Here is a 26,632-nt window from a genome sequence, read left to right as displayed (position 1 = left end):
AAACGAATTCTCCCCTGTGCACTCAGCTGAGGGGAGGCTGCTACCCAGAGGGCCCTCATCTGAAACGCTGAACCTCAACTTTTGTTCCCAACAAAGAGGGAAAAGCCCAAGCCGGTCTGCCGTGGCCGTGCACGTGGGCGCGGTTGCGGTGACTAACCGTTTGCGGTGTGGCTGCGAGCGTTTCCATCTCTTCGTGTGTTAACCAGACATTTCCTGTGGTCTAAGGTACCCAGTGCACCAGCCACATCCGGGCCAGGGAAGCATGACAAAGAGGAGAGGGGCACACATGACATGAGCGACAGGCCCAGCAGCCTGAGGCAGAGGCTGCTCTTCAGAGTTACAACTGCAGCAGCCCAGCCCACCTAGCGGCTGCTGCGCTGTACCGCACAGTGCCGGCTTCCAGAGCCGCTGCTGTGAACACAGCGGCCCGCCTTGCTGGCCACCTCTCCCACAACCACACATTCACTGTACTTGACAGTGTCGCTGGATTGGAGGTGGGGCTTAGGGGCAGGGGTGCCCAGCAGGTACAAGGCCCTGGGTTTGAGCCCCAGCACTTCCAAAAAGAGCTCCCCAACCTCAATACAACAGCCCAACCCCGAAGAAGCAGCCAAGGGCCAGAGAGAGCCCAAGACTGGGTTCTAGACAGGCCCCAACGATGTGTGTTCCCATCAGAGCCAGAAGAGGGACTGCTGTCTGCAGTGAGCTCAAAGAGCCTCGCTACTCCCTGGCTGTGGAAGGCTTGCTCCCGCACACTCATCCCTCACCTCAGGCTGCTGGGCTGAAATCACAGCTTTATGAACACAGTGTGTTTCTGAAGACTCTAGAGGCCACATGGGCCCTTCCTTCTGACACGACCAACAGGGAACAGATAGGACCCTGGTGTCAAGGCCTCCTGGGAGAAGAGCTCTCTGGACCACAGCTGAGACAGAGGCCCACTGTTCATTTCCAGAATGAACAGAAAAAAAACCTCAACACTTTCTTCTAAATAACCATGAGCCCCAGGTCAGCCCCGGCCTGCTACACAGAGATGTCACACTTCCGGCCCACCACTGGCTTCATCAGATCACTCTGGGCCTTCTCACCTGGGGGCAGTCTTCTGGGCACAGGTGATATGCATACCTAGTGCTTCCTCAGGTACTTTACTGACTGAGCCCTGGAGCCTCAGGCTTCTCACACAAGCCACGGGCTGGTCACAAAGCACATCATGAACTAGCCACTTTTCCTCATGTTGTGCTCTTTGTTTATGAGACAGTACCCTATACAGCCCAAGGTGGTCTCACATTCTCAAAGGTTAAGCTCACCAGCAATGTATACCCGGGCTTTCCCCTTTAGTTCTGTCAGGGAAAAACTACTGTCAACTGAGAAAGGAGGGTCTAAATTCTCTAGGGACCAGAATGCTGGTGGTGGCAGCCATCTGTCACTGGTGCCATCGGCTGTACCCAGCAGGTTCCTTCATGGCGCTCAGCAGAGCTGCAACTCTGCAGACACACGCACTTCACTCCTCATGGGCTCCATGGACATGCCACGCTGAGCCCAGACTGTGAGTTCTTCTGAGTTCTTTTCTTTTCCAGGCACTGTGTGGAAGGCTGGCTTCAAGGGACAGCGAGGGAGCTGCCCTGCCTGCATGCCTACACCCCAACCTAGTGGCTGGTCCACAGGTGGTTCAACACTTGTTCCCCATGTAACATGTGCGACAGGTCAAAGGGCACATTCCCTCTTCAGTGACAGCTAGCCCAGAGCATCAAGCCAGAGGCCGCTCGTGGGAAGGAGCTCATAAATTGCTTTAATAGTTGCAAGTATTTATGTCATATAATCTGCTTAGCGAGCAGCCTGATGTACAGTGCAAAGACGAGCTAGCCATTCCGTTTCAGTCAGAAGAGAACTCAGAAGTGAAATGAAGCAATTTGTGCAAAGTGTGAGCCAGTGATAGTCACTGCTCTGTCCTAAGAACTCTTAGGCCGATTCAATGTTAATAAGTCTAAGTTTATGAGAATCAATTCCTATCTCTTATAAAACCTTCTTTAAAAGCTTATTTTTTAAGACAGGAGCTCCCTGTAGCCCAGATGGCTGGAACTGGCTACGTGGACCCGGCTGGCCTCAATCTCAGAGATCCACCTGTCTCTGCCTACGAGTGCTGGGATTAAAGGTGCGCACCACCCACCCACCCTGCAAAACCTCTTATTCTTTGAGGTCTTTCTAGACAAGCTTTTACTTTTAACTTGAGGTGGGGGGGTCTCCATGTTGTTCAGGCTGGACTTAAAACTTCTGCCCCTCCACCTCACCTCAAACTCCGGAGAAGCTGAGACGCCAGGTGGGCCACCATGCTGAGCTCCAGCCAAGGTTTCTTGAGAACCCTTTATTTTTCAGTGCTGAGGGCAGACCCTGGGGCCTTGCACATCTAGGCAAGCACTCTACCATGAGCCCAGACACTTGAAGTTCTCTGGATCATTCAACTCCTTAAGTGAAGGAGTCCTAACCTATCTGAAGCTGACAGAACTGTGATAAAGACCCTAATGAGTGTGGTGAATAGGCTGCGCCCTCCAGGAGGCACCCTTCCTCTATGGCACATGCCACTCTGGACATACCGTCCTGGACGTAGGTGGGGCAGAAGGGCTGGTCAGTGACATGATCTCCTGGATGGCCAGCCGCAGCTTCAGCCTGTGCAGGGGATTGCTGATGCCGATCTCCCGCTGGATCTCGGTGTCCGACAGGGCCGACATGATGGCTCCGCTCTTCACGTTTGCTCGGCAGGCAGCCACGTACCAGGCAGGCATCCCAACCCAGAGCTGAAGACAGCAAGGAGGCCAAAATGTGAGTCAAAACAGGGTTGCCTGGCCAGGTCCAAGCAATGCAGCACATGAAGGACTCACCTCCAGCCACACCACCACCGTGGGCCCATCCCACTGCGCAAATGGCAAGCCTTGCCTCCGGGCCTCCTCCAGTAGCTCGTGCCTACAGGAAGACACAGCAAAAGAACCGTCAAGCGGAAGTGGGTGTCAGCATGGTCACGTGGTTCCAAAGTGCGGCAAGGAGTCGCTCTCCCTCTCTCCAGCTTCCCTGGCAGGCACTACCTGCCTCAGGCTGCTCTGTGCGTACTGCACTGCCTCGCAGAGTACCAGCAGTCCTTCTGTCCGAGTGGTAGCACCCCAGGTTGGGTCCTTACAATAGAACAACAATGCAAAGCCCTGGGGAGACAATGCAGGGGTGGAGGCTGGGGGTATACTCAGGGACACAGCAACAACAAGTACAGCTTCTTTGATTTATATGTGCATATGTATTTTATTTTTTGTGTCTGAGTGTATTGTCTGCATGTGTGTAAATGCACCCGTTTCATGCAGTGCCCGTAGAGGTCAGAAGAGGGCGTCATATCCTCTGCAACTGGAGTTATGGACAGTTGTTGGCTGCCATGTGGGTGCTGGGAATTGAACTGGGATCTTCTGCAAAAGCAGCCAGTGCTCTTAACAGTGGAATTACTGCTCCAAGCTCTGGTTCTTTTTTAAAAATTATGTGTATTTATTTGCATGGGGGGAGAAGTGCACATGTATGCCATAGTGCATGTGTGGAGGGCAGAAGGCAACCTATGGGAGTTGGTTCTCTCCTCCCATGATGTGGGTCCTGGGACTCAAACTCAGGTTGTCAGGCTTGGCAACAGGTACCTTACCCACTGAGTCATCTCACTGTGATATTGTGTGTGTGTGTGTGTGTGTGTGTGTGTGTGTGTGTGTGTTTTGTTTTGGATATCGGGTCACTCTCTTTGTAAATGAGAATGATCTTGAACTTCTGATCTTATTGTCTTTGTTTTTGAGACAGGGTCTCCCTGTAGTCCCAGCTGGCCTGGAACTCTCTGTGGACCGGGCTGGCCTCTGCCTTGGTCTGCTGAGTGCATGATCTGGCACTGAGCCCCGCCTGGCACCGAGCCCACCCCAGGTCTTTGTGCTCCTAGATTGCTTTTCTAAGGTATTTTATGCATAATATTTTACAGAATGTTTCGTGTCTAAAGACAAAACCCTCTCAGTAACCCTCAACAGGAGGGCTTGCTTCCAGCTGCGACGTCTACAGAGGCGCTTCTTCTATACAAACGTCTCACGCAGTTCTGTGCGACAGCAGCATGGCTGGCTGGGAGTGGTTACCCTAGTGGCAGCACTGTCCTGTCTCAGTGGAGTCAGAAGTGATTCGGATCGCCTTATGAACTAAACAGAAATGAATGTGTGCATTCAGAGGGGAGACAGGGACAGGCTGCGCATGCCAATCCTTGGCTGTAAGGAAGCCAGAGTCCGGGGTCCCACCACCAACTGCTCATCTTCCTGCTTCCTTCAGACAAACTCTCCTCCATGACAGCTCCTGCACTCCATCAGAGACGGAACTCAAGCATGTGGGGCAGTGCCCAACCTGGGGGTGTGGCCTGGCCCAGGATGAAGGGTCAGGACTACCAGACCTTGTTCGTACTGAGGGGACTTTACAGGCCCTGGGTCCCAGACTCAGCAGTGTGGCAGCACCTGTTTTCTAGTAGTAACGGATCCATACCCAAAACCCCTGGCCAAGTGAAGCGGCCCTCCGGCAACCTCCACAGCTGCCTAGAGTTTGCTGTGCCTGCGAGGCTCCCTGCACTTCCTGATGGGAGTGAATGGTTGGGGCAGCCTGCTCTGGTTCTTAGAGAACAGGGCCATGGGCATCAGAAAGCAGGGGGACCAGAGGTGTGACGCACAGGCCACCCTCCGCCCCCACTGGACAGTCTGTGACTTGGTGACCCCCCCCCACAGCCCTGACACAGCCATAGTCCAGAACTTCAGTTTTGTTAAAGGAGCCACGCTTCTTAATAATCACGAGTTAAGGGACATAACATGTAGACCCTACAGACTCCTGAGGCTAGCCCTCTCTGCCTCTGCAACACCCTGTGATAGCAGTGCTACCTGCCTCTTCTTTTGGTATTTGAGACAGGTTTCATGGAGCCCAAGCTGGCCTCACTCACTCTACAGCAGCAGATGACCCTGAACTTCCGATCCTCCTCCACCTGGATTACAGACGTGTACCATGACCAGTTTACGCTTCATGCATGCTAGGCACGTACTCTACCACATCCCCAGCCCTTTCACAGCTTTACGGACATCCGCCACCCCAGCGAGCACCTCTAAAGACTCCAGTTGTGAGCTGCCACGTGGACTTCACAGAGGAGGACTAAACACAAGACAGAGGGACTTTCCCAGAGCCACAAGCTGACCCTAGCAGCAGGACTCAACTCCAATCTCGACAGGCCTGACCCTGGCCCACTCTACCTTCCTGCAAGACAACTTCTCAAGGCACACAGGAATCCACGTGAATGCTGCCTCAACATGCCAGGCCTCCAGAGAGTGTGGTTGAAAAAGACTATAATTGCTCTTTGTGTGCATGGTATGTGTACTTGATGGGTGCGTGTGGTATGTACATGTGTGGTGTGTGTGTATGGTGTATGTGTGGTGTATGTATGTAAAGTACACGTGTGGTGACACACCTGGGTTGAGGGAGCCACGACTGGGCAATTATCTCCATTGGGCTGGCCTGTGGCCATGTCTGTGGGGCATCTTCTTGATTGTTGTATGATGCTGAAGGGCCCAGGCAACTGTGGGTGGTGTCACCCCTGGGCTCCTGCTTCCAGGTTCCTGTCCTGAGTTCTTACCTGATGGAACTGTGACCTGGGAGATGTAAACTAAATAAACCCTTTCCTCCCCAAGTTGGTAGTGATCAGAATGTTTTGTCACAGCAATGGAGAAACAAACTAGAACACTGACCCTGGAGGTTGTCTACTGGCTGCTGAGCCCCAGGACCCTCCTGTCGACATCCAGTCCTCCCTCTTGTCCTAGGGTCCAGCTGTGTACACTGCTGGACCCAGCTTTACACTGGGGCTGGAGAGTTGAACCGGGTCCTGATGCTTTACCCACTGGGGCAGCCCCAAGCCTGAGTTCCCTGTCAGAAGGTCTTGCACACACGTTGTCCATGGCATTTACTGTCAGCTGAAACCCAAACACCACTCACCCTGAAAATTGCCTGGTAAGATGACGATAGAATGGGATGCTTACTTTTTCTGAAGTTTGCGATTCTTCTCAGCCTGTCCTCCCAGTTTACTGAGTCCCAAGGCATCCTGAGATGAATTCTCCGTCTCCGGAACACCAGCTAAAGGAAGCAGAGACGCAGAGACTGAGGAGGAGCCAACAGACACACCCTGGTTGCTCTGTGCAGGTAAAGTCAGCTACCCCCCCCCCGCCCGGGCTATTTCTGACCAAATGGCAAAGCAAACATTTGCAGGACAGTCACCAGTCACTCTGGGCAAATGGACATCAGCTGTGGCTCTTTGGGTCACATGTGTACCCACTGTGAGTACCCACACTCCCTAGAGAACTCCCAGCAGTACGGTGGCGCATGGGAGCTGGGCAACACAGCAGCACCCAAGGAGCACCCCACCCCTCACTAAGCTCACAGCCAACCGACCAACCTTGCCCTGTCGATTCCTTGCCCGGCGGCCCAGGTCGGCCCTTTTCCTTCTTGCCAAACAAGCGTCCAATGGAGGATTTGATGCCCTTCTTCTTCGGGGCCTTGTGGAGGGAGTCCTGGCTGCTGCTGCTGCTGCTGGGATTGCTCACGGGGCCATCCTGGGAGCCTGTGGAGCTTCAAGGAAAGACAACGGACTTTGACCTGGAGCCGTATCACGGACACCCACTCACAAGTACTGCAGCTCTGTTGGGCTGTTGACAAGCTCTCACTCCAGCCCAAGCCAGTCTGGAACTCGTGGCCATCTTCCTAAGCCTCCCAGGATAACAGACATGAATTACCAGTCAGTCAAACACTCACTTTACGTGACTCTTCTCCAACTTTCTAAGCATTATCAAGCCTCACAAAGGGTGCTGTGCGGTGACAGGCTGCCATGGGCTCACATGGGCGCCTGCTTCTGAAAGCCCAGCTTCTCTGGAACCTGACATTCCTCTGAAGAGGGCACCTGACCTCCACCCTGCCCGACACAGGAGTCCCAGGGACCACCCTCCTCAAGACAAGGCTGGGCCACTGGGAGCTGCCTGCAGGCCAGGGTGTGAGGAGCAGCAAAACAAACACAGCCACGGGACAGAGGCCTGACACCCAAGAGGGCCATCGCCACCAGATGAGAGCGATGCTCTACCTGCAGGCTATGGTGACCCAACTCAAGTGCCCTCCTTCCGGGACACCTCGGAAACTGCAAACGGCAGTGCACTGGCTACCGGCACCCAGGTGGCCACCAGATTCCTAATGGGAAGCACTTAATAAAGTGCTGGGATAATGTGGACGCCCAACGACTTGTAAATCCAAAACGGCAAGAGGGCATCATGACCCGGGCTGTCCAGAGCACTGCCAATCAAAATTGTAAGCTCCACCAGGAACAGAGAGCTCTTGCGCCCAGGGACGCGCCTTCTGCTGGAAGTCGCCTGCAGCTCACACTCAACACACAAGGAAAGACTAATATCCTGTCTGTTGTCTTGTTTTTGAGACAGGGTCTCCCTGCGGCCCCAGCTGGCCTGGAACATGCTATGTCGACCACGCTGGCCTCAATCTCACACAGAGACCTGTAGGTCTCTGTCTTTCAAGTGGTGAGTTTAAAGGTAAGTGCTACCACACCCGGCCAAGACCAGTATTGTTACACCCCAGACGAGCGCATCCCACCGGGGCTGCTGGTCCGCAGCCTCGCTCCTTACTTCCTCAGGTCCCTGATGTCCTCGTGGCTGACCGTGTGCAGCGCGCCCTTGTGCAGCCTGTCTAACCGCAGGGAGCGTGGGGAGGAGGGGGGGGAGGTTTCACATTTTATGGTCGTCTTGTCGTCTCGTACCTCTTCTCGGGAAGCTGGTAACTGAAGGGAGAGATCGAGTCAGCGAGCTGTTTGTCAGCGAGCAACGCGCGGCTGGGGACGGCCTGAAAGCCCCTCAGCTGTGCCTCAGCCGAAACAAAGTGCCACGTTCTGTTGGCGGTTTTTTTTCAAGGCAGGATCTCACGGAGCCCAGGCTGGCTTTGAACCCCTAACCCTACTGCCTCAACTTCCCAAGTGGTAGGATTACAGGCTGCAGGAAAAAGCTTTCTCCTAGTTAATGCCGTCTTGTCCAGCAGTGGGACCAAGCAGCATGGAGTAACGCAATGCACGGCCCACCCCACCTAGAAGAGCATGGGGCCAGGCAGACCCAGGACACCGCCACCTCCTCCTGAGTCCGGCTCACCAGAAGCCAAGTCCCAACAGGGCACCAAGGACCAGCTCTATGCAGTCAACCACAGCTTTACCAATACAGAAGGGCAGCCAGCCCTCACTGACCAGGAGCCCAAAACAGGCCTCGTCAGGCCACTCTATAGGAACACTGGGGAGGGGGATTCCACTCTGGCAAGTGGCAGCACCTTTCTGTATAGGGGTTGGACACACACAACACAGCTTGGACCATGAGTAAGACCCATGTGTACAGCCGCATCTCTCCGTGTCTGGACTGGATGCTGTAATGGAAGCAAGTGTGTGGCTTAAGATCTCTGGCTCCACTTGACTCAGACAAAATAACCCTGGGTACAGAGGTACTCCTTTTGGGTAAGGCAGGCCCTGTGGAAAGGTCTGCACCTTCTGGTTAGAAGTAGGACAAGGTTTGAGGGAAGTGGGGGCATGTGTCCACACTATAGGATGTAAGCCACAGCTGCTCCTTGGGGCACAAGGGTACAGTGCTCCCACTGTAGCCCACCTGGCTCAGTAAGAAACAAGCAGATCAGGGCTAGACAGGCAGGTGGACACATGCTTAGGGTGTTGTCAGCCAGCAGCAGATAACTTCTGCATCTCCCTGATCTCAAGACACCAGCATCCTGGGCTCAGGTCGGGCTCTGAGGTGCATGCACTTAGCATGCAGGAGGCAAGGCTCTGGGCCCCTCAGGCCAAAGGCCACCATGGCTAGAAACTATGAATAAGAAATGCAAGTTTGCAAGTGGAGATCATCCGTTGTTTAAAACACTACCAAAGAACTGGCTGTTATGTAAGCTACCGGGCTCCTGAGCCAAGCCTCACCCTGCCAGAGCCCGGCTCCCTTACTGGCCCCCAAATCCTAAGAGAGCCTTCCAGATGGGCCCTCTTCTCCTGCGGAACAGGTGCACTGGGACCCCGGCTGGAGTCCATGTCACAAAAACAGGAAGTTGCCTTAACCTGCCAGGATTGCTGAAGGGAGGGGGGGAGACATGACACAATCACAGGGCAACATCTGGCCCATGGCAGGTCTGCAGACACTGCCCTGGAACAGGACATCCTCACATGTCCAGGGACAGGAAGGCAGGGTTGCCATGCTGTAGTTGAGTGCGGCCTGCATACTGCTTCCTTCACCAGAGAACACAGAACCAGCATCAAGGGCCACACTGACCACAAGCCATGGGTGAAGCACAGTACCGTGCAGGGTGGCCCCTCCACTAACAGGGTTGCCACATGGTGACAAACGATCAGGGCAGAGTGGAGACTGACTCCTGCATCCTCATGAACACCCCTCCTCGGGAGGCCAGGGAAAAGACAACTGTTTCTGCACACTGCCAGCGCAGCCAGTCAGGTGGGGATGGCACAGGGGTCTGGCTGTAGCAGGGAATTAGGAACAGTTGTGGCAGCCCCGCCCAGCATGCTGCACTCACTCCAACAGTATCTGAGAAGGAGGCCCAAGCCCCTGCAGGAGCGACCTGGTGGTCAGGGTAGGTGGCAGAGGCCCAAGGGTCAAGCAACCACCAGTTCAGCTCCTGAAGCCAGACAGACATAAAGGCACATCTGCACCCTACATGCCAAGACGGAACCCCAAGCTTCCATACTGGCAAATGGGAATACTATGGTTATCAGTACCTCACAGGGATGCACTACAGAGTTTAAGAAGACAATGATCCAAACTCTTGGGAGGCTGAGGCAGGAGGATTACTGTGAGTTTGAAGCCAACCTGGGCCACATAATGAGTTCCAGGACAGCCTGGGCTATAGAATGGGACCTGTCTCAAAGAAACAAAAACTTTAAAAAAACAAAAAGACAATGGCTTAGTCAAGCACCAGGCTCATGCTTGGCACAGAACGGTGACCTCACAGCATGCCACCCCCTACGTCATTCAGAGGGCCTTCCCAGAGCTCAGCCCTGAGGCTCTGCTCAACAACACCGTGCCCCTTACATACAAGCATGCAGTAACCAGACAGACTCAGGGGACCAGCAGGCCCTTCTGTCCCGGGTTTCAGGGACAAATTGTCCACAGGACCCACCCATGGAGCAGGGTCAGATGAAATACCTCCCCTAAAGCCACTTATTTGTCACTGCGTTACTGCACCATGTGACAGTGGGATGCTCTTGGGAGACATGGCGTTCTACAATGTGCTGTGGAGAGGCAGGGAGGGAAGGAAGGTGCGGGTCATTTACCTTTCTACGGTGCTTCCTTAAGTCACTAGGCTGACAGGCATGTGAAGAAAGGGAGAAAGCACATTTACTGCACACTTGGAAGTTAAAACCAGTACAGCAAGTACATTTAAAACAGGATGGGAGCAGGACAGACATGAGAGCGAGCGCACTGACAGAAAACACTAAACACAAGTCATGCAAGATCTACTGGAAAGTAATGCAAACTGTTACCCAGCTAGAGTCAGTTTGATCATGTGCAGCTTATTAGAACCTGGAGTTCTGTCTAAGCAAGGGCTTGAAGGGCCGTCCACTCCAAGCTGGCCTCTCTAACTGGCTGCAAACATACTGAATTGAACACGTTCAGTCAGGAGAACTGAAGAGGTGACGAGCCTGCTTTTAGTTCATCACTCACTGCCATTAATACAAAAGCCTTACCTAGATTTCATGTGCGACTTTTCTAAAGTCACTGCTTAAAGCAGTGGGAGGAAAGCACCCTATGAAAACCCGAAGCGCCAAGGCTGGCACAGCGGCAGGGAGAGGTTCTATCCTACAGCTCCTGTAAGGCACTCGGCCAGCAGTGGGCTGAGACCTACAGTCTGCATGTGGCACTGGAACCGGACTGGGCACCGCTGTCACGCAGCTTCCACCAGTCCCGTCCGGGCAAGCCATCTCTTCACACAGGAAGCACTTCTTGCAGAATTGCAGACGGCACAAGCCCTTCCTGCCTGTGTCCTCATGTACAACATACTAAGTGCCCTTCGTCACCAGTGACAGAGTAACTCTAACGTGAAATCTCAACCAGCCGCTCTTCCACAACACAGCAGTCTGGCACTTGGCTGCTTGGTCACCAGCAGGCACTGAGGGAGGGACTGTCACAGCACAGGGTGCCAGACCCCAGACTGACAGGGCCCTGGAATCAGGATCAGGCAGAAGCAGAGCTTGTCATCAGCATGGGGACAGCCTGAAGCACACAGGTGTTCTCACAAGAGGTCTAGAAGGACAAAGCCACAGCTGGGGCTGTAGGAGTTTCAGTCTGACCCACCAAGCTAACGATGTACAGCACACAGGCAGTGTGTCACACTACACCAGACCACTTGACATGCCATGCAAGTGACTCTGCCAGCCGAATTAAAGGTATGCCAACTTTCAACCCAACTGCAACTGGACAACAGCACCAAACGGGCGCAGTGCGGCTGGCTGAGCAGCTGGACACCACTTGCTAGTTTAGGACACAAGCTCTAAGTGATAATGCAGCAGTCATCATGCATTCTGAGACCTGCCCTGCACATGGCCACGGCATTCCAGGACAGAGACGTCCCAAGACCAGTGGGGATGCCTGTCTGCTTGAGCTCCATAGGCCTTGGGTCTTTTGACTGGCTGGGCCACCTCAGAGCTCCACAAGGCAGCCCTCCACACATCTCTTCTTCTCCTGTTTGTAGTGCTGGGGACAGAGCCCAGGCCGGGCCAGGCAACCACTCTGCCACCAGCTCCACCCCAGGCTCTTTGCACATCTGTCTACTTGCTGCAGCACCTCTTTTCACAGTTACTGACTGGCTATCCCTGGAAAGCAGGCCACATATCTGTCCCAAAACTAAGTGCTGACCTGCTGCTCTGGTCATTTAAATATGAAATTAACCTGCATAGCTGAATCATTAAGTCCTAGCTAGCATTTACTTTAATATTTTATTATTTTATGTGTATGACTGTATTGCCTGCATGTGTGTAATGTGCACCTGTGTTGCTCAATGCCCATGGAGATCAGATCCCCTGGAACTGGAGTTATGGATGGCTGTTAACCACCATGTGGGTGCTGGGAACTGAACCTGAGTCCTCTGCAAGAGCAGCCAGTGCTCTAAACCACTGAGCCATCTCTCTAGTCCCAGCATTTACTCTAAAAATTTTTTTAAATTTTAATTTATTTTTTTTTGAGACAGGGTCTCCCTGTAGCCCTAACTGACCTGGAACTTACTCTGTAGACCAGGCTGGCCTTGAACGCACAGAAATCTACCTGCCTTGGCCTCCCAAGTGCTGGGATTAAAGGCGTGAGCCACCACTCCCAGCTGTTTACATTTTATGTGTTTTGCCTGCATGCATGTAGGTGCATCCATGCACGTAATGTCCACAGAGGACAAAGAGGGCATTGAACCCTGGAACTAGCTCTCTGGACCATGGTTAGCCACCATGTGGGTGCTGGGAACTGAACCTGGGTCCTCAGGAAGAGCACTGCTCTTAACCAGTCCTTATTACTCATTTTTGAGACAAGGTCTCACCGTATAGCCCTGGCTGACCTGGAATTCTCGCTAGACCAGGCTGTCTTCAAATTCACAGACCCACCTGCCTCTACCTCCACCCAGCAGCTTTTAAAATGTTGGCTCTTTATGATAAGAAACACACTTAGTTTTCTTCTGGGTGAAGATGTGAATTCCAAGTGTGATCCTACCCCAGGAGTGCTGGGCAGGCTGTGGCAGAAAGGCCCCACTTACCAGAGTCATGACGCCCAGCCTGTCCACCTCCCGAGCAGGGCTGTGAGGGACCCTTCTTGGGGTGGACCGACCGCTGCCAGGAGGGGAGGAGCCAGCGAGTGAGGAAGCGGGGTAGGGGGGAATGGAGCTCATTGATCTAAAACGACCAAGATTGTCCAGGCTCCCGCTGCCCACTCTGCTCTCGATCTCCTCTGCCCGCTGCTCTGTGTTCTCTTTTTCTTCTTGTATCAACCTGAAATCAAAACAGAAGGGGTCAGTCTCCTCTACGAGTGACACGGCCATGTGCTTGGATACAAGACCATCAGCTTCCAGCAGGGCATAGGGCGCAGGCCTGTGATCCCAGCAGCGAGGCAGGAAGACACCCAGTCCAAGGCCTGCCTGCGCTATGCGACGAGATGGTCAGTTTCACTAGAGCCACTCAGTCTCGATCTCCATGGATGGTCCCATAGCATGCATTCTCCCACCCACTAGCCCTCAACATGGGGTGGGGCGGGGGGGCATGAGGCAACCCTCTGCCTTTTGGGTCAGGGTCAGGTACTTGAAAGTGTGGGTCTGTGTGGACATGGAGAGACATTCAGCAGGACTTCCAGGGTCCAAAGCCAAGAGCCCACTCAGGCTGGGTGGGAGATGACAGGTGGCACCCCGCTTCCCAATACAACTGCCACCCTCTGCTGGCCATGGGCTAAGCTCTGGCTCATCAGCTGTGTCACGTCACCTGACACTGCTGACAGAGGGGAGCCCTGGCATGCTTGAGGCTCCACCTCACAGGGGTGTGTGCACGCGTGCGTGCGTGCGTGTGCACTCATGCACGTGGGGGGGGTGCCCTTGCATGTCCAGTGCCTTCACCTCTGGGGCTAACTCTTTCACTTCTCAGGGAGGGAAACACAAGGCTCACTTCTCCCAGCATTAAAGCCCCAGAGCCACTGCAACAGGGAGAGTGGCCAAGCTACTAGCTCAGAATTTCATTTTCAGTGAGTTCTGTGGGGATGGAGCAGACAGGATGCTCATTTGATCAGGGAAACAGCTCTCCAACTCCCTGATCTCTTGGTCTGGCTGTTTTTAATTAGTGCAGAGAACACGGGGTTTTGGTATGACATCCTCATACATGGGCACTGTGTTGCTATTGTTTTGAGACAGGGTTTCATGTAGCCCAGGCTGGCCTTAAAATTGCTATATAGACGAGGCTGGCCTCAGTCTCTCACATGCTTGTCCCCCCAGCTCCCGGCTCATCTACCTGATCTCTTTGTTGATGGCGTCTAGCTGCTCCTGGAGCATCATGGCCAGTGTCTGGGCATCAGCCTGCCCACTGGGAGACAACAGATCAACCGAGCTGAGCAGAGGATCCCTATCGTCTTCTCCATCAGACACATCCACATCACTTTCAAATGCCTGTGCCACATTTGCCAGGACGCTGGCTTGCTGGGCCCGCTCCCAGTCCTGTTCATTAAGGGTCTGCACCTGCCAATAAGAATGCCAAGTCTCAGCACACAAGAGCCCCAGGGCTTGCTCCATTGGTGGGACAGGCCACCAGAAGTGCAGTGTCTAAGGGACACCCAAGACTGCAAAGACGGTTCATGCTGATGAGCTGCTGATGTCTACTAAGCAAGTGCCATCTGACAGACAGGGCAAGCTGAGTGCACACACCTCTACTGCAGCCCCTGGGAGGCAGAGGCAGAGAGTCTAGGCACATCTGTGAGGCCCTATCTCAAGAAGAGTGAGCGCTGGCAGAGAACAAGCCATTCCTCTGACTGCCCTCTGACAGCAACACCTCCAGGTTCTTGGGGGAAGAAAGCCCGAGACCTGAAAAGGTACAACGAGATCTACACTCAGGTGGTCACTACAGTGGGAATTGAAAAGGATGACAGAGCGACGAGCTCCCATCCGCCATCCAATGACACACTGGGTGTGACACACTGGGTGTGACACACTGGGTGTGGACTTCCCACTACAGCACCCTCTCTCGGTTGGTTCATCCATCACTTACGAACACACTCTCCCATCTACCACCTTAAACCCATAAACAGAAACTACAAAACCTTACCCTATCCCGCCTCCTGCTGCCTATCACCCACTTCCTTGCCCTGCCTGCAAAGCATCTCTGGGGACTGCCCATCTGGGTCTGCTCCCTCCCTCCCTTCCCAAGGGCTCACTGAAAGCGGGCAGAGACCCTCCCTCCAGAAGACTGCTCCAGGGCAGTGCCGTTCAACAAGTCCTCACAACACCCCTGCCCTGCACTCATCCCAGATGCCATCCTCCCTGGATGTCCTGCCCAGCTGGCTGTGGGACAACCCCCAACACCTCTCACTCACTGCCACCCCTGCCTGTGGTTCCAGGGTGCCCCTGGCCACAGGCTTCCATGCAGTCTTACTTGCCTGAAGTTCTCAATACCCCATGGGCCATGGCCCTGGGCTTACGCCTCTCCCTCTGGACAGCTCTCTTGGTTCTAAACTGGATTATCCAGGGGGCAGCCGAGCCTGTCCCGTGCACACAGGACAGGCCTCTCAGCCTGAGCGCCCCGCAGCGCCCCAGGTCAAGCCTTCTCTCTCTGCTCCCTCTGGTCTCTGCTCACATCACCCTCACAGAGGCAGCTGCGTGGCCACTCTGCAACCCAGTGCCTTGGCACCCATTCCGGCCCCCAACAAACTGTGGCGATTTGAAAATCCACTCCTCTCTCCAAGCACAGCACAGTGGGGGCAGGTGGTGGTAACTCAGTCATGGGAAGGTGTGTGCTTCCCGGCAGGCAGTGAACGGCCTGGACTTTCTCTAGGCTCTCTTCAAACGTGAGCCCTGAAGGAAGCCACTGTCCTACCACGGGAATCCCCAGTCCACAGCCAGGTCCAGCAGCGAGGACCACGGTTTCTGGCCCACACTGGGAGTGCCGAGACTTACCCTGGCTACCAGCTCCGGAAACCCCGAGCCCTGGTCACCTACATGCTGTTCCTGAACCTGAAGACCTGGGAAGGAGGTGTGGCCATGCCTTAGCCCAATCTTCGTGGTCACTTGCCACAGAGCACTGGGCAGCACCACCCATAACACCGTGCTGCTCAGACTGTGTTCTGGGCTGAGGCACTGTGCTACCCCACCTCCTCGTTTTTCAGTTCTGTGACAGGGTTTCCTTCTGTAGCCCAGGTTGGCCTGGAACTCATGGCAATCCTCCTGCCTCAGCCTCCCAAGTGCTAAGATTACAGGTGTGTGCCACCATGTCTGACATCACTTATTTTTATTTACCTCAAATAAGTACTAATTAGCATTAAATTTAAAGGCTAATTCTTAACAAAATGTATGTTCTTAAAAAGAACAGAAACTGAAAAGCTGGCGTGTCCGAAAAGCAAACTGAGCCGAAAGAGCCAGGGAAAAAAGTGTGGAGGGAGTACGGGAAGGAGGCACAAGGAGGAAGCATGGGGAGGAAGCACGGGAAGTACGGGGAGGAAGCATGGGGAGGAAGGACAGGAAGGAGGCACAGGGAAGTAGAGAAAGTATAGGAAATAGGTAGGGGAAGGAGGTATGGGGAAGGAAGTACAGGATGTACAGGAAGTAGGTACGAGAAGGAAGGGGGAGGAGGCGGCACAGGAAAGGAAGTGAGAGGGACGTACAGGGAAGCACGGGGGAAGAAAGCACGGGGAAGGAAATGGGGGAGGAAGTGGGAGGGAAGGAAATACGAGGGGAAGGAGGGAGGGGGAGTCTGCAGAGCAGCAGGCGTCCCGAGGGCAGAAGCCTTGCCTTTGACGGCTCGTCTCGGAGCGCTGCCAGCCGGCCCTTCTGGGGGCGCCGCAACACCGCACCGCTGTAGGCATCTACGTGCCCGTCCGCCACAGGGAGCCTGAAGTCCGGGACGCTTCCCAGGTGGGGTCGGCTGAAAGGCGGAAAAGGGCGGCTGTGAGAGGAACGGCAGTCAGGCCATGGAGTCCGAGTGGCCCCTCGGCCACCCACCGCTGGCCAGCACTTCCACCTTCACCACCCTGTCCTCCAGGCAGAAGCCTCACTAGCAAGGAAAGCCTCGGAGGCAAGGTGAAGCCCAGCTGCCTGCACTGGGGCGGCCAGAGGCCCATGTGAGAAACTCAAGGTCCAGGTGGTGGCTCTCCATCTGCACGACCCTCCAAGGCTGGCTGAGTGGCACACGGATGCCACCTGCAGCCACCACCTGCTCCATGGCTTTCCCACTGAGTTCAATGTGAGTCCGGGCAGCGGTCACAACACTCCCTTCGGCACAGCTGGGGCATGTACGGACCAAGAGCTAATGCATCTGTATATACAGGTCGCTCAGGGATGAGGTATCTCTAGAAGTGGGGGGGGGGGGGGGGGGGTGGAAAAGGGGGGGGGCGCCCTAAGGGACCCAGGCATACCCCAGACCCGAGTGGGGGGGACGGTGGGGGGGGGGGGGGGGGGGGCGTTGAGCAACCAGGGAGGAGACTCTAAGGAGCACCAGCTGTTCCCAGGCCAAGGTGTATGGAGACAGTGCTGGGGCAGGCCCTTGGCCTTGGCACCTAAGTCCATGGCTCTCCCAGTGCTAATCCTACAATTCTGGTTCCTGGGAAAAGGAGCCGCCTCATCTCATCTCCCTCAGGGTCGGGCACCTGATCCTGTCTTCAGACCCAACCCCTGCCAAGAGGTCAGTTGGCCCTCCCTGCTCAGCATCCTCTGCTGCCCACTGTGACTTCAGGCCGGCCATGTGTGGCCTGGTCCCCCCCTACCTGCCACACTGGGGCTCCCAGAACAAGCAGCTCTTTGCCCACCCCTTGAACATGGTCCCAGGACATGACAAGCCTTCTCCGGCTCAGATCCCCTTCTGCTCATTAACTTCTCTTCCCTCTCCTCTAAGACACAATGAAGGAAGCCGCACGAGAACCAGGTGTTGGCGGTGGCACAAGCACTTGGGAGAGGCAGGAGGATCCTGAGTTTGAGGCCAGCCTGGGCTACAAAGCACTGCCTGCTGGCTCCTGACAGCAATCTACTGTGCACAGTGACAGCACGGGCCTCTGTCCATCACTCTGTCTGCACCTCTCCTGTGATTCTTTCCCTTGGCTACACAGTGAGGGTTCTGGCTCGAACTTCCTTGCCCTGGTGTGCCAGGGCTGGTCAGGACTAGCCACAGAGGCCTCACCCTGCACAGGCCTGCAGTCTCCTTGCCTGCTCCAAGTGGGAATCTCTGCTGCACAATGATGTCACCAGGAACCATGAGCAACTTCTACTAAGAGTTAACTCTTGCTCAATGACCACTGTCTTCAAAGAAACAAAACCAAAAAAACCCCATCCATGCCTTAGCAATTGCCTCTACCGGAGAGACAAAGAAAAGTAAGGCTAAGAGGCTCCTGTGCTGGGCACTTCCTGGATTCACCAGCAGCCTTGCCTGTCAGCCCACAGTATGCCCAGTCCTCACCAACAATTCCAATTGCAGCACTGAGTGCACCTCATGCAGTTCCACTGCAGCCAGGCTCCTCCCTGGAGGACTGCCCTTCAACTCTGGTCCCGCTCTGTCCTGTCCCTGCAGGTGTGCCACCAATTGGGCACCTAGCCGATCCATCACGCCCCCTCAAGTGCCTCCTGTGCTCCTGAACATTGCTAGTGGCATGGGTCGAGTTCCTGGGAAGGAGCTTCTGTCCCTCCCATCTGCTGGTGAGCCACAAACATCTCCAAAGCCACACCGGGCTGTCCCCACTGTGCTGCCCTAGCATGAGCACAAGGTCAAGAAGGTGTGTGCCCCATACCACCATACCCGTGATGAAGCGAAGGGCCTCTCAGTCTCATCTGGTCCAGCTCAGCCCTCAGGGTGTCAATGTTCAGGATAAGCTGGTCCTAGAAGACAATGAGGAGCTTACATGGAGGCTCCAAGATGCAGGTGCACTCACAGCAGGTGAGGGTGCCAAACGGCAGCGGAGTGTTTCAGGTCTGAGGTTTTCCGAGTCCTGTCGTCAACAGAACTCAGGCCTCCAAATCCAGGAGAGCTTAATGACGGAAAAGCACATCCCTGGTCAGAGAAGTCACAGAGGGATCAAACGCCAAACCCTTAAATGCACTGATTCTGTTTATTTTTATGTGTAGTAGTGTTTTGCCTGCATATATGTATGTGTATCATGTGCATGAAATGCCCATGGAGGCCAGAAGTGGGCGATGAATCTTCTGGAACTGAAGTTACATGCAGATGGTTGCTGGCTGCCATGTGGGTGCTGGAAACCCAAGCCAGGTCTCCACAAGAGCAGCCAGTGTTGTTAACCACTAAGCTGTCGCTCCAGCCCCTTTTTCAATTTTGTTTTCAATGTGGGCTTTTTTAAAAAACTTTTTAAAATTTATTTTTATTTTACATGTATGAATGTTCCGCCTGCATGTATGTAAGCACACCATGTGCATGCAATGCCTAGAGGCCAGAAGAGAGCACTGGATCCCCTAGAACTGCAGTTATAGATGGTTGTTAGCTGCCATGTGGGTGCTGGAAACCAAACCAGGGATGTCTTAAATGCTGTTCCCCATGCACTGCTTCTGCAGGAACAGTGGAAAGAGGGGACCAAGCTAACTTCTACCTGCAGACCGCGTGGTTTTCGTCTCCAAGCTCTCACTCCTGCCTGTCTGATGCTAGTCAGTTCCATGCTGCCCAGTGCAGTGGCCACCCAGCTATGGAGCCTGCGCACTCTCCGCCCAAAGTGACTGCTCGCCTACCCCAGTGAGAACAGATAATGAAATAACCTGTTACTGCATTACATGAAGGGAACTTTGTTTTTTGTACTGTGTTCACATGTGCCTGAAAGCTACCATGTGGCTCCCACTGGTCCACTCTGTTGACTAGGACTGTGCTCTATTGTCCTGGCAGTCCTGGGCCCAGGGCCTGGATCCGGGGCTCTGCCCCAGGGCCACACGGCACTGACAGTACTATTTCTGACAAGAGGCTCATGCTGAGCTGCCAACAGACCCAGAAAAGACCCAGATTCTGAGCCTAGGGTGATGCATACAGTGGTGAATGGGAAGGCCGTGAGGAGGGCATCTGGGTCTCCTCCCAGCACCTTGGTAACCACCACGCAGCAACTTGTCAGCTGTCCCACCTCTCAGCAAGCAGTACCTTCTCATGCTGCGTCTCTTCCAACTGCTTCTTTGTATTTTCAACTTCCCGTAACAGAGAATTCTGAAAAAGACAAGAGTCCTTCAGGACTGGCCCCTCCAAATGGGCTGTCTGACGTACTATCACCTGACACACTGCGGCTGCACCTGCTTAAACTACAAGCAGTGCAGAAGGCAGGGTCCTGGGAGGCACTGTGGAGCGGGTCACAGCACAGTCACCGCTCCATCAGGCGAGGTCAGAGCTATCAATGAAGGACAGCCTGTCCCTCCAACTGACCGACTCACTAAGCATGGCCCTGCCAAGTTCATGGTGCCAAGGTTTTTTGTTGTTTATTTTTTTAGGGTTTTTTTGAGACAGTCTTATTCCATAGACCAGACTAGACTTGAACATGAGGCCTCTACTTCTGGAATTAAAGGTATGAGTCACCACCCTGACTTGTGCATCTGTTTTAAGCAGGTAAACACTTTATACCAACATTTTTTTTCACTGTTTTGGCTTAAGACGGGGTCTCACTGTATAGCCCTGACTGGCCTAGAACTCACTGTGCAGACCAGGCCGGCCCCAAAATCACTAAGATCTAACTGCTTCCACCTCTGAAGGAATGAAAAGGTGTGGGCCACCGTGCCTGGTTTCTGTAAATAAATTTTTGGGAAGAAAGTCTCACTCTGTGGTGCAGGCTGCCGCAAACCTGAGATCCTCCCGTATGAAAGGTATGTGCCACCAGGCTTGATTGTGCATAGAACAGCACTGATGAACATACCCACACACGCTGCCAGGATGCCGTGAGACTGATTAGCACACCCACACATGCATGCTGTCCACCCATCCATGCAAACTTCCTAGGCTGCTCTGAGTGTAGTTTGTGACTTCATTACGCACTGAAAGCCTGATGTGTTTCCATCTAGCCCTTTGTATGAACACTGGCCTGTGTCTGTCCTAGACATGAAGAGTGACACACAAGGACACACACGCACACACCAACCAGGTGACTGAGACCAGCTTCTGCCTTTCCCTGTCTGCAGAACACTGTGCAGCACCACTGTGCAGCTAGGCAGGGAGCCTAGCACCTGCCCACCTTGTCCTCCAGTGCCGCCATTCTCTCCTTCAGATGGAGCTGTAGCCGCTCGTTGGACTCCGAGAGAAGCCTGTCCACGGTGTCTGAGAGGCGCTTGTTATGTTCCTCATTCATCTTTTCTCTTTGCCTTGCCTAGAACAGGAGAGGAAGGTGTCAGATTCAGAACTTGAGGACCAACAGTCACATGACCACTGCTCCCCCATGGCCCCTGGGACTTTCTGGAGAAGACCACACTCAGGACCTGGGGAACTCAGGTGAGTCTGAGAGGTGGCAGGCCAGAAGATGCTACTACTTCTACAAAGCGGACCAGCAGGCACTGGGGCCCCAGTCCCGAGCCGTCAGCTGCAGTAGCAGCTTTCCTTGGGGAAGTACAGAGATTCAAGAGGACCAGCTCATCTGCAAACGGGCCCAGGCATTGTCCCCGGTACAAAGAAAAGCTTGGTCCAAAGGGGAGGGAGGCAACATTAAAAGCTGAACAAGCTGTTTTGAGAAGTCGGCAGATGGTGTGTCCTCACACCCGTGCTGTGGGAAGGTCTCACTATGGAGGTCCAAAGCAGGAACTACAAATGACAACCCTAAGTGACTAAATGTGCTCACAGAGGCAACAAGTTTGCTTCATGAGACCACAGTCGACTGCAGGGAGAGCTGCATCCACCCTGAGAAGACACAGGACAGACGCAAGGGGCTGGAGGAGTCAAGAGGCAGCTCAAATTCAGGCCCTCACCACCATGCCCGCTGCAGTATCAGGGCTCCTCCCAGGTACAGGGCAGTGGGCAGAGGTACACCCAAGTCCCTGTGCCCAGCAGCCCTGCCTGGGTGCAGCTTCTTTGTGGGTGGAGTGGGGTGGGGAACCTCCCACAGCCCTCAGAATGCACTGCATGAAAAACTGTCAGGTGCTAAGGAGCCCTGTGCCCCAGAGCAGACGGCCCTTTGGAGGAGGGCAGCTATTTTCTGTTAGCAACTGAATACTTCTAAAGCAAAACAGATGAAAGTCTAAATGCAAACGTAATTCTCTGTTCATAGGCTCAATGAGTGTGAGTATGCATGCACGCGCACGTGTGTGTGAGAGAGAGGGAGGGAGGAAGGGAGAGAGAGAGAGAGAGAGAGTTGCCTGCTCTTTTAGGGGCAAAGTATCTCCTACAAGTCTGTGGGATTCTCTGCAGTGTGAAGCCAACAGCAAAGACCTGTTAAGCACAACAGCCACCAACGGCTGGCAAAGCCCTGGCTGATGTACTATGCAGGGCTCTGCAGTCAGGAGTTCAAACTTTCCCCCTCTGCATAGCAGCCTGGGTTGGAGAACCTGGGTCTGCTCCCTGGATGATTCAGGAATCAGCCTTCCACAGCACAGCCTCCTACCCCACAGTGGCTCCAAGTCTGTGCTCCTCCTGCTGATACCACTGCCCCATGAGGGATTTGGGGAGATGGGTCAGGGCTCTGGCTTGAACATGGGATCTCAGTCCCTCATCCTGAGCAGGGTACTAGTCACCAGGAGGACAGGCCCTGTTCTGTTTCAGGAGGGTTCCCCAGCCAGTACCATGGGTTTCGGGGAAATCAGTCAGGTCCCATTTATATCTGGACAGTCCCTGATGGGCTGGAAGAGCAAGAAGCCTTCCTGGACTTGGGCTCCTGGCTGCCCTGCAGTACTGTCCTTGGTGAATGTGGGCTCCCAGCTGCCCTGTGGTACGACTGTGGAAACAGACGCCTGCTGTCACCAACACTGACAAAACGGTCTGTGTGGGACACACACGCTGGTGCAGTTCAGAGAGGCCACAGTCCAGGCTCCCAAGACGAGACCCAGGCGGAAGAAAGGAGAGGGGCAGAGGCCCAAGACCAAGGCCGGGGCCCCACCCGTACCCGCTGCAGCTCCTGGTTCTTCTCCTCCAGCTGTGCTTCCATCTGCCGAAGCCTCTCCTCGATGTTGCCATGTCTCTCCTCGGCCTGGAGGCAAAGACGACAGCAGCTGAGCGCCTGCGCACACCGCGTGCTCTTGCTACAACTACTGCAGCGGCAGCAAGCACTACATGCTGTGTGGACTGCATCACCTCGTCTGGTCTGTGGCTCCAGGTGAGACACACTGTGAGGCAACTAACCCGCTCGTGACCTAAAGCATGGCGGGTGCTGGTGACTGCCTGCCTCTCTGTGTCCCCCGCCCTGGCCCGACCTCGGTGGACCTGGGACATTGCATCCGCAGAGTCCTCGGCTCTGTGGGCAGCACAGGAAGCAGAAAGCGGCAAGCACAAGGCAGAAGCAGGGCACACGGTCTACCTTCCTAAGCTGGGCAGTGCGCACCAACAGTTTAGCCTCCTTAGCAGAGCTCCCAGAAGACAAAGGGTCAGACTACAGAGCCGACAAGGACAGGAAGGACAGCAGAGAGAAAGAAACCGAGACTTAGGAGTGGACCAGGGAGGGCAGGAGCAAGGCTCTGTACAGCTGTCAGGAGCACGCATGCTGGGCCCAGGTGCCCCTCACCACCAGGACGCTGTTTCCACCTGGGCGCCTCTCCAGGCCCTCCCCGGCAGCAATGCCCAAGTTGGGGAGCAGGACTCCTGGGGAGGCCCAAGGCCTCCATTCATGCTGCTCCTGGGCGTGGCTGCTGGGCTCGGCAGCCTAGGCCCTGACCTCACTTTGGAACCCCAGTTTACCAGCCTGCTTCACTGTGGATGGCGAAGACCTAGAGGGCAGGGACTGTCCGTGCACACAGCTCACCAACAGGGGTGGGAAACACATCCCTTACAAAGCATTCAGCTCTGTGTGTGACCTGCAGTCTTAACTATGCTGCCAGCTGAGGCTGGAGTGTCATCAGAGGCAGGAGTTTGGGGAGTGTGGGCAGCAGAGACTGCACCTCAACAAGCTAATCAACAGGTTTAAGCAACTTCAAAAGAAGGAAATGGCTTAAAACTATATTCCAAGTGTACTTTGTCTTTGGACAAGAGTCACCTTCCTTCTTCTGAGAAGCACTGTCCCTTCTGCCAGCACGCACACCTTGAGATGGTCAGAGACACAACCCAAGGGGCAGAGACTCAGACCATAAAGGACAGCACTGTGTGCCTGACAATCGGCCAAGTGGCAAAGAATCCGGCACCATCTCACACAGAAACGAGAGCGCCACCGTGGCGGACCCAGGCGCACTGGCTAAAGCATCGGTCCCCACGAGACCCCAGCAGCCCGGGCACACCCGGCTCACCTTGGAGAGCGCAGCCACCCTCTGGGCCAGCTCCGCCTCCACCTCCGGCAGTGTCTCAGCTTTACGCAGGGTCTGCTGCAGCTTCTGTTCTGCCAGCTCCAGGCGCTCCTGCAACTGGCGGTTCTTGTCCTCTGTCTGCAATGAGAGCAGGGCGTCACCCTCCTGTTAAGGCTTCATGGGCAGCTTTTCGGGCGACCGTTCTTCACCCACCCTGCTGGACTGTTGATGAAACACCTCTTGTCCTAGCATGCTCATAGCAGCCTTTTTTTTTTTTTTTTTTTTCCTTTGTTTGGCTTTTTTTCTTTCTTTTCTTTCATTTTTTTTAAGCACATAAAGGTTCCTATCCATAGGAGATGAGCCGCCGGAACTGCTCATTCTGAAAGTTGAGCCGGCCTGACACTGGTACTAGAAGGTGTGAGTGCTCACAGCGCCCTGCTGGAGAGCGTGCCAAATGGTGCTTTGTTTTTGTTTTTGTTTTGGGGTTTCCCTGTAGCCCCCGGAACTTGGTATGTAGACCAGGCGGCCCTAATCTCACAGAGGTCTGCCAGCCTCTACTATCTGGATGTGAGGCTATTCTTTACTCCGTGCTCAGGCCTGGTCTGCACTGCTCCCTGTGAAGTTGTAGCACATAGACATCAGGCTTTAAGCCCTCACAACGTGTTCTTACAGTCACAGGTCACACAGCACTGGCCCACAGTATCAGTTTTAAGGCTGCCTAGTTTAGTTCATTTTTGGTCAAGCAATGCACCTTTTTTAAAAAGACTTTCCAAAAGCGTGACAAGGTTTCTCTGGCTAACTCTCAAAGCCCTGAGACCACACAGTCAGGAGCTGCCTAACCTGCCAAACCCCAGCAGCACTAGCCCTCAGGGCAGCTGACTCCAGCACTGCCACATGTTGGTGCTTCCAGCTGCCAGCCGGCCCCCAACTGCCCTGAAGCTCTCCCTTATTTAGTAAAATGGCTAACAAGGGGCAACTATGTTTCAGTGAAAACAGAAGAAAAGGGCTGGGACATGGCTCAGTGGGAAAGCACTGTTATGCAAGCAGAGATCTGGTTGAGGCCCAGCACCCACATAAAGAAGCTGGGTGCACTGACACATGCTTGTTCCCCAGCACTGGGAGATGCGAACTGAGCATCCTCAGGCTCACTGGCCAGCCAGTCCATCCAGTCAGTCAGAGAGCTCCAGGTTCAGTAAGAGACCTTGTCTCAAAAACCATGGTGGCAGCTGCTTGGCATGCTGGCGCAAGTCTTCAGTTCCAGTACTCAGAAGTAGAGGCAGGCAGATCTCTGTGAGCTCAAGGTCAGTCTGCTCTATGTAGTGAGTTCCAGGTCAGCTGGGACTACAGGGAGACCATGTGCACCCACACATACAAGTGCATGTGTGATATACACACACACACACACACACCAAAAAAAAAAAAAAAAAAAAAGAAAGAAAACAGAAGCAAGAATCAAGTGCAGCCCCTTAAGATGCAAAGAAGTAAATCACACAGAAAATGACATTTTGACTTGACTTCCAGTGGGCAACTTAGAGAAAAAAGGTCTTCAACTTCTCAAGAACGAAAGCCAGAAAGGGGCTCAGAAAACCCAGTACCTGCCGGTGTATGGAGTCTTTATTTGCAATTTCATTTTCAAGTTTATCATTGAGGTCATGCACAGACGTGGCTTCACGCTGTGCAGCGAGGTAGCGTTTTTCCAGAGTGGTGATCCTCTCCTCCATGTCCTCCTTCTGGGCCATCGCCTGCATTGACAGTCCGGGGAGACAGGTGACTCCACGGGACACGTTAGAGTACTTAACGACAAAAAAACTCAGCCAAATTCTACACACTCTGAGATGTAAAGTTACTGCACCCCAAATTGAACTGTTTGCCGTTTTTTCCAAACTGGAAGAAGATGCACCTGCCTTACATCAAGAACATTCCCCCAGGACCAGGAGACTCACCTGCTCACCCTGCCAAGTTTATTCCAGTCTATACAACATAAAAACCTATGTGCAATGAAACACCCCAGCCCAAGAATTCAAGGTGAAGGCCCCTGCAGCAAGCGTGCAGCCTGTGCCCACCCCAAGCTACAAACGGCTTGCCCAGTAGTGGCGGTCTCGGCAGGGCAGCAAGACACAAGCCTCACTTTCTCAGTTCAAGCACAGTAACAAATGCAAACAGAGGTCAGTACTGAGCTAAGAGACTGCATTATTCTTGGACCACCGCAAACCATTAATGTGGCAAAGAATTTTTGAAATTCCTTTAAGACCTGCCTTTTTAATAAAAAAAAAAAAAAAAAATGAGGCTGGAAAGATGGCTTAGCGGTTAAGATCACTGACTGCTCTTACAGAGGACCCAGGTTTGATTCCCAGCACCCATACGGTAGCTAACAACTGTCTGTAACTCCAGTTCCAGAGGAAATTACACCCTCTTCTGACCTCCACAGGCTTTGCATGACATGGGTACACTTACATACATGCAGGCAATACACATAAAA

General features: G+C 54.0%; 1 protein-coding gene across 6 annotated transcripts in view; it reads right to left on the bottom strand.

The window, feature by feature from the left end:
* Positions 1–26,632, bottom strand: part of Ppfia1 (PTPRF interacting protein alpha 1) — a 78,992-nt gene that overhangs the window by 14,286 nt on the left and 38,074 nt on the right. For 3 of the 6 annotated variants that reach the window (XM_008854975.3, XM_017794832.2, XM_029557114.1), the window contains exons 7-20: positions 25,749–25,895; positions 24,157–24,291; positions 22,827–22,910; positions 20,973–21,104; positions 19,898–19,960; positions 18,563–18,642; positions 16,570–16,702; positions 14,084–14,307; positions 12,850–13,081; positions 7,695–7,846; positions 6,467–6,639; positions 6,054–6,147; positions 2,871–2,952; positions 2,586–2,786 (exon numbers count right to left, since the gene is read on the bottom strand). In XM_008854975.3, the coding sequence (XP_008853197.1) occupies positions 2,586–2,786; positions 2,871–2,952; positions 6,054–6,147; positions 6,467–6,639; positions 7,695–7,846; positions 12,850–13,081; positions 14,084–14,307; positions 16,570–16,702; positions 18,563–18,642; positions 19,898–19,960; positions 20,973–21,104; positions 22,827–22,910; positions 24,157–24,291; positions 25,749–25,895 (1,932 nt within the window). Of the gene's footprint in view, positions 1–157; positions 221–2,585; positions 2,787–2,870; positions 2,953–6,053; positions 6,148–6,466; positions 6,640–7,694; positions 7,847–12,849; positions 13,082–14,083; positions 14,308–16,569; positions 16,724–18,562; positions 18,643–19,897; positions 19,961–20,972; positions 21,105–22,826; positions 22,911–24,156; positions 24,292–25,748; positions 25,896–26,632 lie in introns of all 6 variants that reach the window. The other 3 variants (XM_029557112.1, XM_029557111.1, XM_029557113.1) reach the window with 2 other exon arrangements.

This window comes from Nannospalax galili, unplaced genomic scaffold (genome assembly GCF_000622305.1).
Source record: "Nannospalax galili isolate Female #2095 unplaced genomic scaffold, S.galili_v1.0 scaffold1307, whole genome shotgun sequence".
In the NCBI taxonomy this organism is placed as follows: domain Eukaryota; kingdom Metazoa; phylum Chordata; class Mammalia; order Rodentia; family Spalacidae; genus Nannospalax; species Nannospalax galili.
The sequence above is the reverse complement of the archived record's forward strand: the minus strand, read 5'-3'. Positions and strand labels throughout refer to the sequence as shown.